The sequence below is a fragment of the Oryx dammah genome, unplaced genomic scaffold (genome assembly GCF_014754425.2).
Source record: "Oryx dammah isolate SB20612 unplaced genomic scaffold, SCBI_Odam_1.1 HiC_scaffold_15, whole genome shotgun sequence".
In the NCBI taxonomy this organism is placed as follows: domain Eukaryota; kingdom Metazoa; phylum Chordata; class Mammalia; order Artiodactyla; family Bovidae; genus Oryx; species Oryx dammah.
The window spans coordinates 48,678,828-48,696,472 of NW_024070199.1; the positions used below are offsets into that span (position 1 = coordinate 48,678,828).

The 17,645-nt window shown below is 61.2% G+C and overlaps 2 protein-coding genes across 2 annotated transcripts in view; one reads left to right on the top strand and one right to left on the bottom strand.

Annotated features, from left to right (window-relative positions):
- The window catches only part of MUC6 (mucin 6, oligomeric mucus/gel-forming), a 25,235-nt gene extending 21,197 nt beyond the window's left edge, over positions 1-4,038 (top strand). Inside the window, exons 32-35 of the mRNA XM_040255230.1 lie at positions 247-1,643; positions 2,889-2,927; positions 3,420-3,522; positions 3,843-4,038. Coding sequence (XP_040111164.1) covers positions 247-1,643; positions 2,889-2,927; positions 3,420-3,522; positions 3,843-4,020 — 1,717 coding nt within the window. The 3' untranslated portion in view covers positions 4,021-4,038. The remainder of the gene's footprint in view (positions 1-246; positions 1,644-2,888; positions 2,928-3,419; positions 3,523-3,842) is intronic.
- A 2,068-nt stretch (positions 4,039-6,106) lies between these two features.
- The window catches only part of AP2A2 (adaptor related protein complex 2 subunit alpha 2), a 36,305-nt gene continuing 24,766 nt past the window's right edge, over positions 6,107-17,645 (bottom strand). The window contains exons 13-21 of the mRNA XM_040255231.1: positions 17,309-17,497; positions 12,928-13,088; positions 10,756-10,838; positions 9,288-9,377; positions 8,384-8,507; positions 7,614-7,730; positions 7,459-7,528; positions 7,185-7,319; positions 6,107-6,497 (exon numbers count right to left, since the gene is read on the bottom strand). Coding sequence (XP_040111165.1) covers positions 6,420-6,497; positions 7,185-7,319; positions 7,459-7,528; positions 7,614-7,730; positions 8,384-8,507; positions 9,288-9,377; positions 10,756-10,838; positions 12,928-13,088; positions 17,309-17,497 — 1,047 coding nt within the window. The 3' untranslated portion in view covers positions 6,107-6,419. The remainder of the gene's footprint in view (positions 6,498-7,184; positions 7,320-7,458; positions 7,529-7,613; positions 7,731-8,383; positions 8,508-9,287; positions 9,378-10,755; positions 10,839-12,927; positions 13,089-17,308; positions 17,498-17,645) is intronic.

Sequence of the window (17,645 nt, forward strand, 5' to 3'; positions counted from 1 at the left end):
AGTCACACCACTGACAACCACCACCACAGGGACCACCACAACCACAGCCCCACCACTGACAGAGACTACCACACCCACAGTCACACCACTGACAACCACCACCACAGGGACCACCACAACCACAGCCCCACCACTGACAGAGACCACCACACCCACAGTCACACCACTGACCACCACCACAGGGATCACCACACCCACAACCCCACAACTGAGAGAGACCACCACACCCACAACCCTACCACTGAGAGAGACCAGCACACCCACAGTCACACCACTGACAGAGAGCACAGCAGAAACCACCACAGTCCCACCACTGACAGAGACCACAACAGGGACCACTCAAGGCGAGAGCTCGGTCGGCACAGTGACCTTCACAGCCCCAGGATCGCCCTCTCCTTCAGCCATCCTCCCTGTAGCCACCTCTCCAGCCCTCAGCACCATCTCGCTTCCGTCTCCCAGTAGAAGCCCTGGGACACCCATGACACACACTGCACCAGCCGCCCCCACTGGGCCACACACGCCATTCACCACTCACTCCAGTGCCACCGTTTCTGTCCACACTACCTCTCACACGACAGCTCTGCCAGCAGGAACATCCTTCCAGACCGCCACCACCCATTCCACCCCATCACACCCAGAGACCCTCCCCGTCCACGTGTCAACATCTGTGACTTCCACCTCTCACCGAGTCATCACCCCAACTGAGTCGCACGCTACCTACTCCACCACAAAGCCTCCTGGCACCCCACCGCCATTGACACACATCCTGGTCACATCCACGGCACCCACATCCATATCCCCACTGTTGACAACAACAACAGGGAGCAGCACAGCCACAACCCTGCCACTCACAAAGACCACAACAGGGACCACTCAAGCCCAGAGCTCGGTCAGCACGGCGCCAGCACAGAGCTCTAGCTTCCCCTCTCCATCGTCTTCTCCAGCTTCTCTGAGCCCAAGCCGAAGTCCTCTCACCACTTCTGTTTCTGTGCCGACTCTGCCCAATTACCCGCCTTCTTCCGCTGTCTCGACCCCCTCCTCCCTGCCCACTGCCTCCTCTCCTCCTCCTCACGGGCCCTCCAACACCTCTCCTTTGACGTCACCTTCCCCCTCCCCTTCCGCAGCCTCCACTTCACACAGCATCCCGAGTGTCAGCTCAGTTCCACACAGTCCCCCGCCCTCCGCACCTCTGACCGAGTCACAGACAGCATCCCTGCCGACCAGCCCCCCGTCCCCCACCGCCTCCACACCCGTCAGGCCCTCCCTCTCACCTGCATCAGCTCCCACGCTGTCCCCTGCCCCCACTGTTAGTACCGTCGTCCCGTCTACACCCCGGACCACAGTCAGCAGCGCCCCCTCCTCCGTCCCGTCCTCTCAGTCCACCACCGCCCAGGCCACCTCTCTCACCACCCAAACCCCCACCCACGGCCTCCTGTCTTCTACGCTGGGGGTGACAGCCGTCCCAAGTTCTCCAGCCACCAACCTCACCACCAGACAGCCGAGTACCACCAGGCTGCAGACTACCGTGTTCCTGGCCAGCTCCGTCACTGCACATGGAAGCTCCTTCCTCCCCACTGCCGGGTCTGTGTCCACAGCCAGCCAGTCCATCTCCTCTCTTGCCACATCTCTTCCCAGCTCTGCAGGTGAGTGACATCTCCGCAGCCACCTCATGACCCACGGGGCACAATTCTCAGCCTTTTCTCTGCGCTCTGGACAACACTCTGGGTCACTCCCACTGGATCCCGTTTTCTTATCCCCTCACACCTCCTGATGACCCTATGGGTGCTGCCTCCCCCCTAACCTCTGCTGCACCCCATCACGCCTTGCCCACACCCACAGAGGCTGGTCCAGCTTTCACAGCAAGTGTGTCTTTCTTCCCCCTAAAGCTATCACTCGCCCTGCCTAGGGGTGGTCAAGCAGCACAGGACAGTGAGCAGACTGGGGTCACGCACAACCAGCTGGAGCCGCAGCCGCAGCCCCTGGCCAGCCCCTGGCATGCCACCCCAGGTCTTTGAGCTCTGGTGCCTCAGCCGTGTCCTGGGGGGTGTCTAGGAGGACAGGGCCACACCTCCCGCCCCCTCTCCACCCTGTCCTGTGCTGTATGCTGCTCACTTGTCCTCTGGGCCTCTCCTCAGCCTTTCTCGGCTAGGTCAGTGAACTCCAGCCTGGCCAGCCTCGCCCAGGTTACAGAAAGCACACACACAGCTCACTTCAGGTGCCTGCCAGGGCCTGGCCTGGAGCCAGGGGCTGGGGTGCCCATGCTGCAGGGTCAGCGCCGCCCAAGCCTCCGTGCTGCTGGTGCCTCCAGCTCTGCTCTGCCTTCCTGCTCGAGACCTGCCCGAGCCCCCTGCCCTCCAGGGGTGCCTGCCCCTTGCGAGGCATGCATCCCCAGGCTTCCCGCAGTGGGACTCCCACCACTGCAGGTGGCACTGAGAGGCAGCCTGCTCCCTTGCGGGACGAGCACTGCGGAGAGGCTGCCTGTCGAGGCGGAGACCAGAATGCGGGGCGGGAGCAGGAGCAGGAGGTCGAGTGGAGGAGGGCTGGGGCAGTGGGAGCCACCGACGCATCCCGAGCTCTGTCCCCACCAAGCCTCTCACCTCACCTCCAGTGGGGAAGCCAGGCAGGCAGGGCTTGAAGCCACAGGGAGGCCTCACGAGGGGGCAGGTGGGAAGGTGAGAGATGCTGTCCAGTCTTCCCTTTTCACTCAAGTCCCACACTGGCAGTTCTCTGACGGGCACCCAAGCCTGTCCACTGGGATGGATGCAGGGCAGAGCTCACAGCCGGGTCCACACCCCGCCTGCCCCCAGTAGCACAGACCGCTGCAGGGAGCTCATGCGACACCATCTGTCCCCGTGGGTACACTGACACCTACCCCATCCCTCTCACAGGTACTGAGACAGGCAGACCAGAGACACCTCCGTCCACAGGTTGGTGCTGGGTCAGGGAGGAAGGTGGCGAGGGAGGCCGGGGGCTGAGCATGGCTCCACCAGGGCCAGGGCTCGAATCTGCCTCACCCTGTGAGAAACCCTCAACCTTGAGGGACTCTCAACGCAGCCAGTTTTCAGTAAGAAAAAACACGACAGACTTAATGTCAGGCTTTGTTTCTACACAAAGCGGTGAGGTCTGACCTCGGTGGGGCTCAGACAAGGGGAGATGGCCCGGGGCCCAGGGGGGGCCCCGGGGGAGACACCACCGTGGGCAGGTGCCCACATGGCCCCGTTCAGATCATCTAAGCAGTCGGGCAGCTGGCAGCCTTCCCTCGGTGGAGCCAGCACCACCCACTGTGCCGCACAACAAGGGGTTCAAAACCCGCGTCCTAGAGCCAGGTATGTCAGCTCCTGCTCTCGAGGGGGCCAGGTGCGGAGCCCCCAGAGGCCACGCCCCAGGGTCGCTGCCTGACGCCCGCCTCTGCACGCCAGGGGCCTGCAGCGTGAAGGAGTCTGAGGAAGAAGTCACTTACCAGGGGTGCACGGCCAACATCACCATGACCCGCTGTGAGGGTGTGTGCGCCTCCGCGGCCAGGTGAGCCATCGGCCCCGGGCAGTGTCTGTGCGGGTCCTGGGCTGGGAGCCCACCCTGCCCGCCAGAGACTCTTCTCACAGAAGCTAGGGAAGACCCACCGAGAGCTCCCAGCCCCGGCAACGTGCCCGTCAGGTCACCCTGGCCCCCCCACACACACCTGTCTGCGCCACACCTGCTGGGAGCGGGGGAGCTCAGAAACGGTAGCCAGCCCCTCCCTGCAGGCCCAGGCTGGGACCCTGGCGCCCACCTCCCCACGGGCCTGGGAGGGGCACCCTGAGGCGGCTGCCCTGACGCACGGTCCCCTCGCCGCTCCTCTGCAGCTTCAACATGGACACCATGCAAGTGGCCACCACCTGCAGCTGCTGCCACCCTGTTGGCTCCTACGAGGTGGAGCTCGTGCTGCCCTGCACAGACCCTGCGGCGTGGGGGCAGCAGCTGGTGCTCACAGTGCAAGTGTTCAGCAGCTGTGCGTGCCGCCGCCGGCGCTGCGGAGACTAGAGCTGCACCCACAAAGCCGCCCGACACGCTGGGCCCCGCAGCCCCTTCCGAGGCACAGCCGTGGCCTCCGAGAGCCCTCGGAGGTGGCTCACCCGGGCCCCCGGAGAGAAAGGGGGTGCGGGTGGGGAGCCTGCAGACCCCGACTGGCCCCAGCAGGCTGCACTGGACTGGCTGGCCTCCGGGGCCACACAGGGCGCTGCCTGCCATGCCTACTGCTCGTGCACAGCCTCCAATCCTGCTGGGACCAGGACCCGGGGAGAGAGCAGCACAGAAGGCTGTCCAGAAGGGGCTCCTGGGGAGGCCGGGCCCCCGAGCAGAGGATCGGGGAGAGACACGGGTCACAGCATGCAGAGGGAAGCAAAGGGTGGGGGGCACCCCACCTGCCTGCCGACAGAGCTCACCCTGGCGAGGGGGCACCCAGGTGCCACACCCTGGTGAACAGACGGCAAATAAACTGGCCATGGTCAAAGCACAAAGGCTCACAGAGATTCCTGTTGGCTCCCATGCCCTCGCATCGCCGAGTTCCCAGACCCACTCCGGGTCCACGGGACTGGCCCAACACCAGTCTGGGCCCAGACGGGACACTGCTGTGGCCCCAGGCCCTCCCCTCCCCTCCCCTCCCCTGCAGGCCCTTGCCCCACTCCTAGCTCAGGAGTACTCTCCCGTGACACTCTCCGTCTTGAGGGGCCCTGCACCCCACCGGTGGCTGGAGTCACCCCGCCTGAGCTCAGCAGGCTTACTCTCCAGGAAGGAACTCATGGGCCCACTTGTCCCCTAGACCCTCGCCCTCTAGAAGGCGGGCCCCCAACACATACGGTGAGTCCTGCAGGCTCAACCCATGTTCTGAGTCCAACTGCAGAGCAAAAGGCTCGTCATCTGGATGCACTGAGGGTTCTGCCCCGTGATTGGGAACTGGGGCCAGATGACAACCCGTGTCATCGGCGCTTACAGCCCCACAGGACCCTTCCCTCTAGAGACCACATGTTCCCATAACCACCCCAGTGTTGCTTTTGCTTTGCAGACGGGACACTCAGCTAGAATGGTGGGTGGCGGGAGGCCATCGGCTAACAAGAAACCAGCCCAGAGCTGGGCAGTCCACACACTGGGGCTTGAACGAAAAGCAGGACGGCCGCACCATCCACCTGCAGTGCCAAGCGGCGCCGCCAGCTGCCTCTCCCACGTAGCCTCAGGCCCCCCGGCCGCACATGGAGGACTGTGCAGGGTGCCAGGTGTGGGAACCTCGAGTGGGGCCCCAGCACCCACAGGGCAACTCCCAGAAGTCGCCTCCCCAAGGACCTGCACCCGGCAGAGGGCTGCCACGTTCCCCTGACCCATGTGGTGCCCCCCATGGGGTGGCAAGGAGCCTGGTCTCCCCTGGAAACCCAGGGGATGACACAGGCCCCGCCTTGGCATCTCAAGGTACAGGTGAGGCGCGGAAAGCCACGCACGGGGGGGCTATTACCACCTCAGCCCCGCCCAGCTCCCCGCTCCCCGGCCACACGCAGGCCTCCCTGCTCCCACCCACAGGCCAGGGTCCATGACACCTCAGTCTGCAGTCGTGACCCCAACAGATTAGGGCCACTGCACACGGAAGAGACAGCTCACCTTCCAGAATCTTCCCTAGAAACCAGGCCACACCCTGCAATCACCACCAGGACCCGGCCCTGGGCTGCTGTAGTGACCGTGACCCAAATGAATTCAAAGACGCATGAGGCCAGGAGCACAGCCTCCAGGGCCACCAGGGACCCTCCTCCGCTGTGCACACCAGGACTCAGCGGGAGGGCCTTACAAGCCCCACTGAAACAGCACAGCGCTGGGCAAGGGAGCCAAACTCAGTCTGGGCAGGACAAGTCTTCCCTGACAGCCGCTGAGAACACAGCCCCGTCTAAGTTGCAGATGCAGAACTCAGTGCCCCCAGGCCCCAGCCCCCAGCCAAGACACCCACAGCCCCCCCATCGCCCGTCCAAGCAGCTGAGCCCTAGTCCTGCAGACAGAACACGGCCTCTCCTCTGAGGGCGTCGGAGATGAACCCACCAGTAAGAGAACACGGCATCCTGAGAGTTTCAAAAAAAAATTCCACGTTCACTTGAACTTCTAATTTCCCTTTAATGTGCAGACTTAACCACAGAACTGTCTTGATTTCTGTAAGAATTGATCCCGGGAGCCATGCCCTTCCGCCTGCCTCGGCAGGCTGGCTGGGTCCAGGCTGAGCCTCCTCTTCCTCAAGGGCACACAGGCTCCCCATCCATCCCCAGGAGGGACGAGGCCAAGAGGCGGGGCTAGGAGGCGCTGGGGGCTGTGACACTGGGCAGGGCAGGACCTGCAGCTCAGCAACAAAGACAGCGGTGGAGACGAGGAGAGATGCACAGGCGCAGGCCTGACGCTCCGCCCTTGCTGCTTTAAAACTGTTCTGACAGCAATTCACACAACCTCTGAGAGACGGTCTCCCTGCTCGTCCGCAGTGTCAGTCGGTACATCTGTAACAAAGGACACAGCAGGTAGTGGTGGGGCAGGGGCACTCCAGGCAGCAGCCACCCTGGGGCCAGGCCCCACCCAGCAGCCCCCACAGGCCCTGCTCAGCCCTTCCCTGAGGCAGCCAGTCTGACAGACTCAAGCATCAAAGGCACTTTCAGCTAAAATAAAAGCTTGACATAACAAGCGCTTGTGTCCATGGGGACCAGGTACACAGCTGCTGGGCAGCAGCGCTGACGGTGCCCAGATGCTGTAAGCCTGCCAGCCCACCCGGGCGGCACCCGCAAGGAATGAAGTCACGTGCACACAAAGGACACCCGACGTTTGCAGCAGCCCCACGCCCACGGACAGCCGTGCCGGACGAGCCAACAGTGCACCTCCCCACAGGGAGAGCCACCCGGTCCACCAGGGCCCACCACGGGCGCGGCAGCTAAGAGCGCCTGCCGAAGCTGGGGGCCCCACGCCGCAGAGCGCGGCCTCCCGGGGAGGCCAGGGCTGATGAGGGTGCCCAGGAGCTCCGTGGGGCGATGGGCACGTCACGGGCACCAGCGGGCGGTGGTGGTGGTGAGGCAGGTGCGCGCCTCTGTGTAGCGCACCAGACGGCCAGCCGTGGGACCCGCCCATCTCCCCGTGCATACGCTCCACTGCAGTGACCACCACCCAAGCGTGTTCAGCGACATCAAGGGCTGCACCTGGGCTTGCAGGTTGGGCTCCAGGCGCAGCAAGCACCCAATCTGGGCGGTCCTGGTGTGTATGATGCCAGCGCCCACAAAGTTCGCAGGGTTAGGGTCAACTTCCTCCAGGAGCGCAGAGCCAAAACCGATAATCTGAGAAGAAAGGGGGGAAACAGGAGCCCATGGCACCGGTGCCGGCAGAGGGGAGAGTCCTCCAAGAGGAGAGCCCACCAGTCTCCTCAGAGGGCCAGGCCACGTCCCGACCCTGGGAACATCCGTCGAAGACTGGTACCTTGGCCTTGGTGACCTCTGTGTCCATTGGGTGCTTGGCCTTGAAGATGCTCTGCACCTCCTGCTGAGGGCTGTGGGGACAGAGCAGCCGCCCCGTCAGCTGGCTGCAGCCCGGCCCCCGCCCACCTGTCCACCTACGGACAAGCTGCCACTCACCTGCTCAGCTGTTTCCAGCGCTGGAAGAAATCCTGAGAAGCCATTTCCGTGGGCTGGAAAAACTTGTTGAGTGTGATAGGCAGTTTCACAGACACGTTCTGAAAGGTTCCCCCATACCTGTGAGCAACACAGAGGTCCACTGGGAGAGGTCCACGAATGCGCAGAAAACCCGAGACTCAGCCAGGACCAGGTCCTGAGTGCGAGACCCCTGGAGCACAGAAGGGCGGCCCGGGGCCCCAGGAAGACTGTCCATCTCCAGCACACAGCCATCAAGAGTCGAGGACACTGGGAAACACACCCTCAGCCAACGCCACCAGGCTGGTCACGACCAGGGACAGTTGCCACCTCTTCCCGTTCCCCAGCAGTCCAAGTGAGTTTAAATTGTGTGGGTCATTCCTTTTTTCCATAAAATGACTAAAGAAAAGAGTGCCTACAGAATGAATCAAAATTCTGCACGTCTATTTCCCTCGATTTTACATGGCACACTGTCTTCAGGTCTCTCTGTAGTTCACGTTTCAGAGCGTGCTTTTCCAGAATCTAACCTTACAGAGACCCAACAGGGCAGCCTGTTCACTCAACTGGTCATTGAAAAACAGCAGGAACGAGCAAGGCAGCAACACAAACATGCCACAGAGACAGCCAGTCTGCGTGTGGGGCGTGTGACACAGAGCACGCACCCGGGGAGGACCCTCACCAGGCGCTCCTGCGCAGCTGACCTCCGAGCAGCAGGCCCCGCGCCACGGCAGTGACGGCCACGCCCACGCACCCACCTGAACTGGATGTTGAGGACCGGCGCCTCCGTGAAGTCGGACACGCACTCGATGTTGACTGCCTGCTGCACCTGCGCGCCCCCATCCACGGCTGGGTCCACGGGCTTGGTCTGCAGGCTCAGATGTGCAGGAGTCAAGGAGGCCGAGGCAATGAGGGAACGCAGCTGAGCCCCGCGGCCAAGGGGCGCCAGGAGGGCTCAGCAGGGCAGAGCACTCATCCTGCCCACAGAAAAAACCTGCAAGCTGTCTTTAACGGCTAGCCACAGACAACTGAGCATCAACAGTCTACGTTTGAAAGGTGTTTATCTTAAATAGAGATAGATCTTAGGAGGAGAAGGGCACAACAGAAGACAAGGTGGTTGGATGGCATCACCAACTCAATGGACATGAGTCTGAACAAGCTCTGGGAGTGGTGGTGGACAGGGAAGCCTGGCGTGCTGCAGTCCACGGGGTCGCAGAGAGTCAGACACAACTGAACGACTGAACTCACTGAAAAACAGATCTGGCCTGAGGTAAGGAGGTTCCTACTTCACAGTTTCTCCAAAAAAGGTGGCGCCCTGGGCGGTCAAGTTCGGCCGCCCGCCCCTCACTATCTGGGAATCCATCCTCCCAGATCCCCGGATGGTGAGGCTGACAGACAGGAGGCGCTCACATCCTGCCCTGCTGTCCGCCAGGGCTGTCTGCGGCTGCAGTGGGTCCCGGCGCCCCAGCCCTGGCTCTGCCTGGGGACTTCTCTAGCGACGGGAGGCTGGAGCGCGCCTGCAGGCAGTTCTCAGGGTTATGGACACGCGGCCTGAGAGCAGTCAGAGACCCCGAAGCTGCAGGGCCAGCCCCGGGAGCGTCCTCCCAGTCCATCCCCCGCCCACTCTGCCTGCGGCCTGAGTGGCAACAGGACCAAGGATATTGGCCTGGAGGTCGTCCGAACAGATAAGTGTCGGGGTAAAATTCAGGAACTGTGTGGAGGTCTTGTTGCCGTAAAATATGAACATGCGGCCTGGAAGTGAGCAGAGCAGCCTGTTCACAGCGCACATCGCAGCCCCTGAGCGGCAGGTGGAGAGCAGAGCCCCCGCCCCACCCCGGCCGCACCCCGACCCCTCGGCCACAGTGAGGGGAGCCCCGTGCCGTCAGAGGAGACGCGGGCCTCCGTGAGTGTCTGCACTGTGGAACCCTGGACGGAACGTGACCTCACATCTCCTAGAAAGCACACACAGGTGTGCATGGCTCCCCCACGGTGTGAGAAACACCGAGCGCCTGGCTGACCCCACGACAGCCCGGAGTTAACGCCTAAACTCAACGCAAAGTTCTGAGTTTCAGTGAGAAGGGTCAGGGTCCCTGCAGGGCAGACACATTGCCTCCTCCCTGCTTACTCCCCACTCGCTTCCAGGACAGGCTCCACGAGGGTACGGGGAGGGGGCGGTCCCAACAGTCAGCGTGTGTAATTTGCGGGGGATATGGGGGGAGCAAAAACAGCTTTTTTTAAAAGTGTGGTAAAATATATATAATCTGCAATTTACCATCTAACCGTTTCCAGGCGCACAGCTCGGGACACTAAACATTCCCGTGGCTGTGTTACCTTCCCCACCATCATCCCCAGAAATCTGTTCCTCTTCCCCAACGGACACTCTGTCCCCACTGGACACTCACTGCCCTCCCCCCAGGCCCCAGCCCCCGGCCCCCCGTCCACTTCCTGTGTCTACGGATGAGACCCCTCCAGGGACCTCCTCTGTGGCTGGATTGCTTCTCTGAGCATCGCGTCGAGGGGCATCCACGCTGCAGCCTGTGTCAGGGTTTCCTCCCCTTTAAGGCTGAGCAGCACCCATGGTGGGCTCACAGCACGTCCGGTGCGTGCACTCCTCAGGGGTGGGCACTGGAGCTGTCTCCGCCTTCTGGCGGCTGTGCCTGATGCTGCCGCCACCACGAGTGTGAGGGTGTCTGCTCAGCCCTCCCCTCTTGTCACATAATCGGGTAAACACCCAGAAGCGGAGCGGCTAGGTCATGTACACGGTGACCCTACTTTTAATCTTGTAAGAAACCTCCACTGTTTCCACGACAGCCGCCCACTGACAGGCCCCCCAGCAGCACACGGGGTTCTGGTCCCTCCTGTCCTCCGGTGCTGGCTCCGTGCTCACAGCAGACACTGCGGGTGTGAGCGCGCCTCAGTGTGGCCTCACCGCACTTCCCAGGTTAGGCTAGGCACCTTGTCCAGCGGTCGCTTCTGGACACCTGAATGTCTTCCTCAAAGAAATGTCTATTCAAGACTTCTGCCGATTTTTTCACCTGGGTTCTTTCCGTTTTCGACTTGGAGTCCTTTATATATTCTGGAAACCAGACCCTTATGAGAGACGTTTTCACTCAAGAAGTAAAACACATACCTAAATTCTGCCGAAACTCAGACTTCAGTCCAATCTGAAGCAGCTGGTTTTCAAACAACACACCGTTATTTTTACAGACAAACCTGGGGACAAGGGACAACGTGTGAGCCACTCAGAGTCACCCACTGAAAATACCAAGACCAGTTCTGAAAAGGGGCTTAAGGGGCACGAAGGCTGGAAGCTTTCTCTGGCACAGAACAGGAAAGGCAGGAGATATTCCAGTGAGCTCCGCCGCAAGCGCCCCCGAGGCAGGAGAGCCGAGCGTGGCCCACGGGGGCGGGCCAGCCTGCTGCCCGTGGAAGCGCTGCTCGCCAGCCCCTGGCTTCCCACTGACACAGGCAGAACACAGGCACCCCTCCCAACACACACGCACACGCACGCGCACGCGCGCGCACGCCCGCCTGGCCCCTCCCCTGCTCCGCCGGCCCCTGGCGCTGGGAAAGCGGGACAGCTCCGTGGAAAACAATGAAACCAGAACAAGACCTAAAGGCGAGGCCTGAAACCATTAAACTCCTAGAAGGGAACATAGACGGAGCACTCTTTCACATAAATCGCAGCAAATACTTTCCTGGATCAGCTCCTAAGGCAAAGGAAACAAATGCAAAAACAAATGGGATCCAATTTTATTTCGCACAATGAAAGAAACCATCAGCAAAACCTAGTGAACGGAAGAAAACGCCTCCAGACAGCAGAGCCAGCGCAGGGCCAACCTCCAAACACACAGACGCTCACGCAGCTCCGGTCACAGGAGCCGAGCTGCCCAGACAACGGGCGGAAGGCCTGCGCAGCCAGTTTCCCAAAGACCCACAGATGGCCACAGGCAGGTGAAGAGGTGCTCCACGCCACGCACCAGCAGGGAGACAGGGGCCACAACAACAGTGAGGCGTCACCTCATACAGGCCAGAACAGCCACCACCATGGACAGAGACACGCGTCAGTGAGCACGCGGCGGCGGAGGGCCCGCGCACGCTGCTGGCAGGTGTGGGGGGTCACGCGCACGCTGCTGGCAGGTGTGGGGTGCGCGCATGCTGCTGGCGGGTAAGAGCTGCTGCAGACGCAGGCACGGTACCGAGGGTCCTCAGAGACCACCACTAGAGCTGCCGTTAAAGGGGAAGGGCCAGTTGCTGAGTGGTGCCTGACTCTCTGTGACCGCACGGGCTCTAGCCCGCCAGGCTCCTCTGTCCATGGGATTCTCCAGCAAGAACACTGGAGTGGGCTGCCATTCCCTCCTCCAGAGGATCTTCCCCACCCAGGGCAACCACCTGACCCCGCAATTCCGGTGCAGGGTATATATCCAGAAAGGGCAGAGACACCCGTTCAGAAAGAGACATGTGCCACCACGATCAGCGCAAAGCTGTTTACAGTGGCGGGATGCGGACACTGCCCAAGTGTCCATCAGCGGGCGAGTGGATAACGACGTGGGGGGTGTGTGCATATATACACACACACACATACACACGCACACACATACATATGACACGATACTACTCAGCCAGAGAAAAGAGTGAAATTCTGTCGCGTGCGACACACGGGCCGGCCAGAGGGCGTTATGCTGCGAAAATCAGAGAAAGACAGAGACTGTGTGTCACCATTCACACATGGACTCGAGGAACTAAACGCGTGTATCAAAACAGAAGATTCCAGAGACAGAAGCACAAAGAGCAAGCCGAGAAGGGACAGGACTCACCAAGCACCGAAGGCAGGGAGGGAGGGAGGCCTCAGGGGACACAGCGAAGGCAAGCCCAGGCAGCACTCCGCCAGCCCACAGCGGGGATGCCGACACGGGACACTGGTCAGGGGGGTCTGTTACAGAGCCGCCGCCCTCCCCGCAATCCCCTCCCCGCAATCCCCCGCCCCGGCCAAAGCAGCGACTGTGCAACTGAAGAGCGCTTCTGAAACACCAGCTGGGCCCCTGGAGGGCAGCTGCAGGCACGACTGGAGGCCCAGGGGCACAGTGCAGAGGACGGGGTGAGCTACGGCGAGAGCCCTGGGGCGGCCCGCTCCCTCGCCCGCCTGGAGTCCCAGTTCCCTCAGTAACTGGAGAGGGGGAGTCCAGGGCACAGGCCCGGCAGGGTGAGGGGCTACGGGGATGGACGCCGGCTGCTGCCTGCCGCCGGGCTGGGACACACTCAGGAGAGAGGGAGGCCCCCCTCGGGCCGCGAGGCAGACTACCTGGCGAAGTTGTCCTCGGAGCCGGGAGCCAGGGGCGCAGCCGCGGAGGGCGAGTCTGAGAAGACATCCACGAGCAGCCCGCCGGAAGAGGGCGGGGGGCCTGCGGGGACGGGGGGCGCAGCCCCCAGACCCAGGAGGTCTGCCGACGGAGACGGCGTGGACTGGAAAACAGGGAAAGAGCAGGTCAGTGCAGACGCTGCCAGGCAAGGCTTCACGCAACGCAAGTGCCTGCACCCTCACCGCCCACAGCGCCGAAAAGAAACGCCTGGTTTCAGAAACACAGCTGTGCACATTACTGTCAAGCATCTAAAAACGTCTTAAGAGGCGAAACGACTAAGCGGGTACCACACTAGCGTGCACCCTCAAACATCTCCAAGTCCTACTGTGTCAGAGAAAAAGTGGATAAAAGTTCCACAGAATAGATTTTTTCTAACTGCTTTGTTGTTTTGTCTTTTTAAGTTTTGACACGAGGCAGACGACAAAGAACAAAGTCCTTCCAATGCCCCTCTCAAACCACAGGAGACACAACGTGCCTCATCACAGTCACTCACGTGTCCCCTCGCCGGCTGCACAGAGGTGGCACTGCCCCCGCCCGGGCACACAAGTTCCAGAAGCCCGCAGGGTTCTTATGATCCTGCGGATCACATCGAAGCAAGAACCTGGCCTGTGAGAACTCACCTGGACCCTCCTGCGGGCCAGCATCCACTTGCAGCCCCCGAGTCCCTCCTGGAGCCGCTGCGTGCCTGCAGTGAGCACCGCGCTGGCTCTGCAGCACTCATCTCTCTGAGAGCCACCCCTCCTCTCTCCAGCACGCGGACGCACCCAACCCAGGCAGCAGCCCGTCTGCCCTCAGGTCATGCTGAGGACTTACACGCGGGGGTCACTCGCAGTAAGTGTTCAGTCGCTCAGTCAGGTCCGACTCTGTAAGACCGCACGGACTGCAGCACACCAGGCCTCCCTGTCCATCACCAACTCCCGGAGTTTACTCAAACTCATGTCCATTGAGTCGGTGATGCCATCCAACCATCTCCTCCTGCCATCCCCTTCTCCTCCTGCCCTCAATCTTTCCCAGCATCAGGGTCTTTTCCAACGAGTGAGTTCTTCGCATCAGGTGGCCAAAGGATTGGAGCTTCAGCTTCAGCATCAGTCCTTCCAATGAATATTCAGGACTGATGTCCTTTAGGATGGACTGCTTGGATCTCCTTGCAGTCCAGGGGATTCTCAAGTCTTCTCCAGAACCACTGTTCAAAAGCAGCAAGTCTTCAAAGCTCAGCCGTCTTTCTTTACGGTCCGACTCTCACGTCTGTGCATGACCACTGGGACAACCGCGCCTTGGCTGCACGGAACTTTGCTGGCGATCTAGCGTCTCTGGCCTCTGACTTGCTGTCTAGGGTTCTCAGAGCTTTTCTCCCAAGGAGCAAGTGTCACCACCCACAGCGATTCGAGAGCCCAAGAAGATAAAGTCGGGCAGTGCCTCCACTCTTTCCCCTTCTCCTGGCCGAGAAGTGCTGGGACCAGAGACTCCTGTCGGCAGAGGAACTTGGCGGGCGACAGGCCACAGGCCACAGAGCTGGATACAGCAGAGGCAGCTCAGCGCACAGGGCGGGGCCGGCAGCACTGAGCTTACGGATGTGGAGCCGTGAGCCAGCACGTTCCACTCTCCTCCGTAACCTCCTCAAGAGGCTCGCTCTTTAGTTCCCCTTCACTTTCTGCCATTAGAGTGGTGTCATCTGCTTATCTGAGGTTGTTATTTCTTCCAGCAATCTTGATTCTAGTTTGTGATTCAACCAGGCCAGCACTTCACATGATGCACTCTGCATAGAAGTTAAATAAGCAAGGCGACAATATACAGCCTTTCCCAATTTGGAACCATTTCGCTGTTCCATGTCCAGTTCTAACTACTGCTTCTTGACCTGTATACAGGTTTCTCAGAAGACAGGTACGGTGGTCTGGTAGTCCCGTCCCCATAAGAAGCTTTCCAGTTTGCTGTGATCCACACACAAGCTTTAGTGCGGTCAAAGATGCAGCGGCAGATGCTTTTCTGGAATTCCCTTGCTTTCTCCATGATCAAATGCTGGCAATCTGATCTCTGGTTCCTCTGCCTTTTCTAAATCCAGCTTCAATATCTCAAAGTTCTCGGTTCACATTCTGCTGAAGCCAAGCTTGAAGAATTTTGAGCATTACCTTGCGAGCATGTGAAATGAGGACAACTGTGAAGCAGTTTGGACGTTCTCTGGCAGAGACCTTCTTAGAGACTGGAATAAAAACTCACCTTTTCCAGTCCTATGGCCGAATTTTCCAAACTTGCTGGCATACTGAGTGCAGCGCTTTAACAGCATCATCTTTCAGGATTCAAAACAGCTCAGCAGGAACTCCGTGACCTCCACTAGCCTTGTTCACAGAAGCGCTTCCTGAAGCCCACTTGACTTCACACCCCAGGATGTCCCGCTCTAGGTGACATCCTGGATGAAACCACGACCTCGGCGCAAGTCACTGCTTATCTCCCTTTAACATCTGGAGCACTGCACTGCGACGTGTAGGCAGACGCTCTCACGCACGGATTCCACATGAAGACAAGGAAGCGTCACAGAACACACCTGTGCAGAGAGGCTGTGGGTCTGGGAGGCCTGAGGACTCACGCGCAGCCATGCACTAAGGCCCAGCCACGGCAGGAAGCAGGCTGGTGGGCAGGGTGGCGCCAGACGCAGACCAGGCCAGGCTGGAATCCCCAAGAGAAGGGAGGGCCCAGAGCCAGAGGGCCGGTGGGGAAGGATCAGCAGAAGCTCCGGTGCGGCTGGGGAGTCTGGGGGACAAGTCACAGGCAGCCCCGCCCACCAGCCAGGTCTCTGTGGTTGCTGGGAGCCTGCCCACCGGCTCAGGGGCTGCTCCCGGGGGTCCTGAGCCCCTGGGGACCCCGGCACCTGCTGCAAGACGTCTACCACTGGTTCCTGAAGAACAGTTCAAATGTTTTCTAAGGTAGAAAAACCTTTTGTCCCACTAAGTCAAATGTGAACACACAAACGCTAGGCGGTTCCTTGGGGAGATCCCCCAGGACGCCAGCTCCCTCCCCAGACCCCTTGCAGGACCTCCGCCTGGCAACGCTGGAGTCACCCCTCTAACCACCTGGCCCTCTTCTCAGGACGTGGGGAGACCCTCCCCAAGGAGCTGGCCTGGTGCACGGTCTGCACAGGTTACACCTGCTCTAAGCGCTGCAGACCCTGGGGCGGGGAGCAGCTCTGGGCTCCCCCTCCAGCCCAAAGCCCAGGGGACAGGCAGCCTGCAGACACCGCCACAGATGCACAGACAAGCATCCTGGAGCCACAGGAGCTGAGCCCCCCGGACAGTCCCAAACAAAACCACCTCCAGGGGGGACGTGCAACCCTAAGCACAAGGGATCCCAGCTGGTGCTACACAGAAGTTAAAGGCGTAACAGGTTCCCCAATAAAACCCAGGTATCTCTGCGCCACGGCAAGGCGGAGCCTCCCCTCTGAGTTTGGAGGCAGAAGCCCTGGGACGAGACTCCCACACAGGAGGGGCCCCGGCCCTTCTCTGCCCTCCTGCCTCACCTCCCCCGCCCCCATCAGACCACCTGAGCCCTGGGGACACACAAGAACCCCATCCCCAGCACCACCCCGGGCTCCTCTGCAGAGCCGGCGCCAGGGCTTGGGTGGGAGGTCCTGACTGTGACAGGCCCCAAGCCCAGGGCCAGGCGTGAGCACAGGCGTCACGGCGGGCCCGGGGTCAGGCGACTGCCCCCACGTAGAACGCAAGGGCTCACACACAAGCATCCTGGCGCCATACGTAAGCAAATCACCCTGGCCCCAGGCTGTCCACGCACAGCAGCGCGGCTCCTCTGCCTCGGGCGATCCTCGCTGGGGCCACCGGACAGTGAGAGCAGCTGGCCACATCGCCGGACCAGCATCCAGGGTGGGGCCCGCTCTCCAGGCTGCCTCCCGACGCGGCAGCCACAAAGCCCACAGTGGTTGGGAGCACCCCCAGCGGGGAGAAGAGAGGAAACACAACTCTGAAATGGCGTCTTCCTTGACAGACATCAGAGGGCACATTATCAGGGCACTTGTGTGAACAGGGAGCTTGCTCTAACCCACTCACTACTGGACCCCAGGAGGTGGAAGCCCTGGAAACCAGCCCGGGGTGGCAGGAGAGGCCCCCATGCAGCCGTCACGCAAGAATGACCACATTTTCCAAATCCAAAGCCAAGAGGAGACGTGGGAGCTGACCATGGACCCCAGATGACCGTCTGACAGTCTAACGACAAATACTGCGTCTGGGTCAGCCCACTCAGGACACCATCGGGAGTCCTGAACCTTGGGCACCAGGCGCCCCGGAGCTTGTGCAGGCGGGGCCCTCGGGAGGGACCCACCACGGCACTCGTGCCGGCCGGGGCAGGCTCGGGGCCCCCGTTGACATCGGCACTCCTCTCCCGCTTGGCCTCCTCCAGGTCGGTCACGGTGCTCGGGCCCTTCTTTTTCTTGAGCTTGGCCAGGATGGAGGACTCGCGCTCTGGAAAGGGAGGCATCTCCTCCAGGACAGTCGCCTGGTGGGAAAGGAGCCCAGGTCAGCAGGGCACAAAGCCCCACGGCCTCCAGCCCCCACCCAGGGCAGCCTGGGGACGGGGCAGGGGGATGGCGGGGGTGGGAGGGACGGGGATGATGAGGGGGATGGGGAGAGGGGGGAGAGGGCGGCCTGGGGGTGGGGGG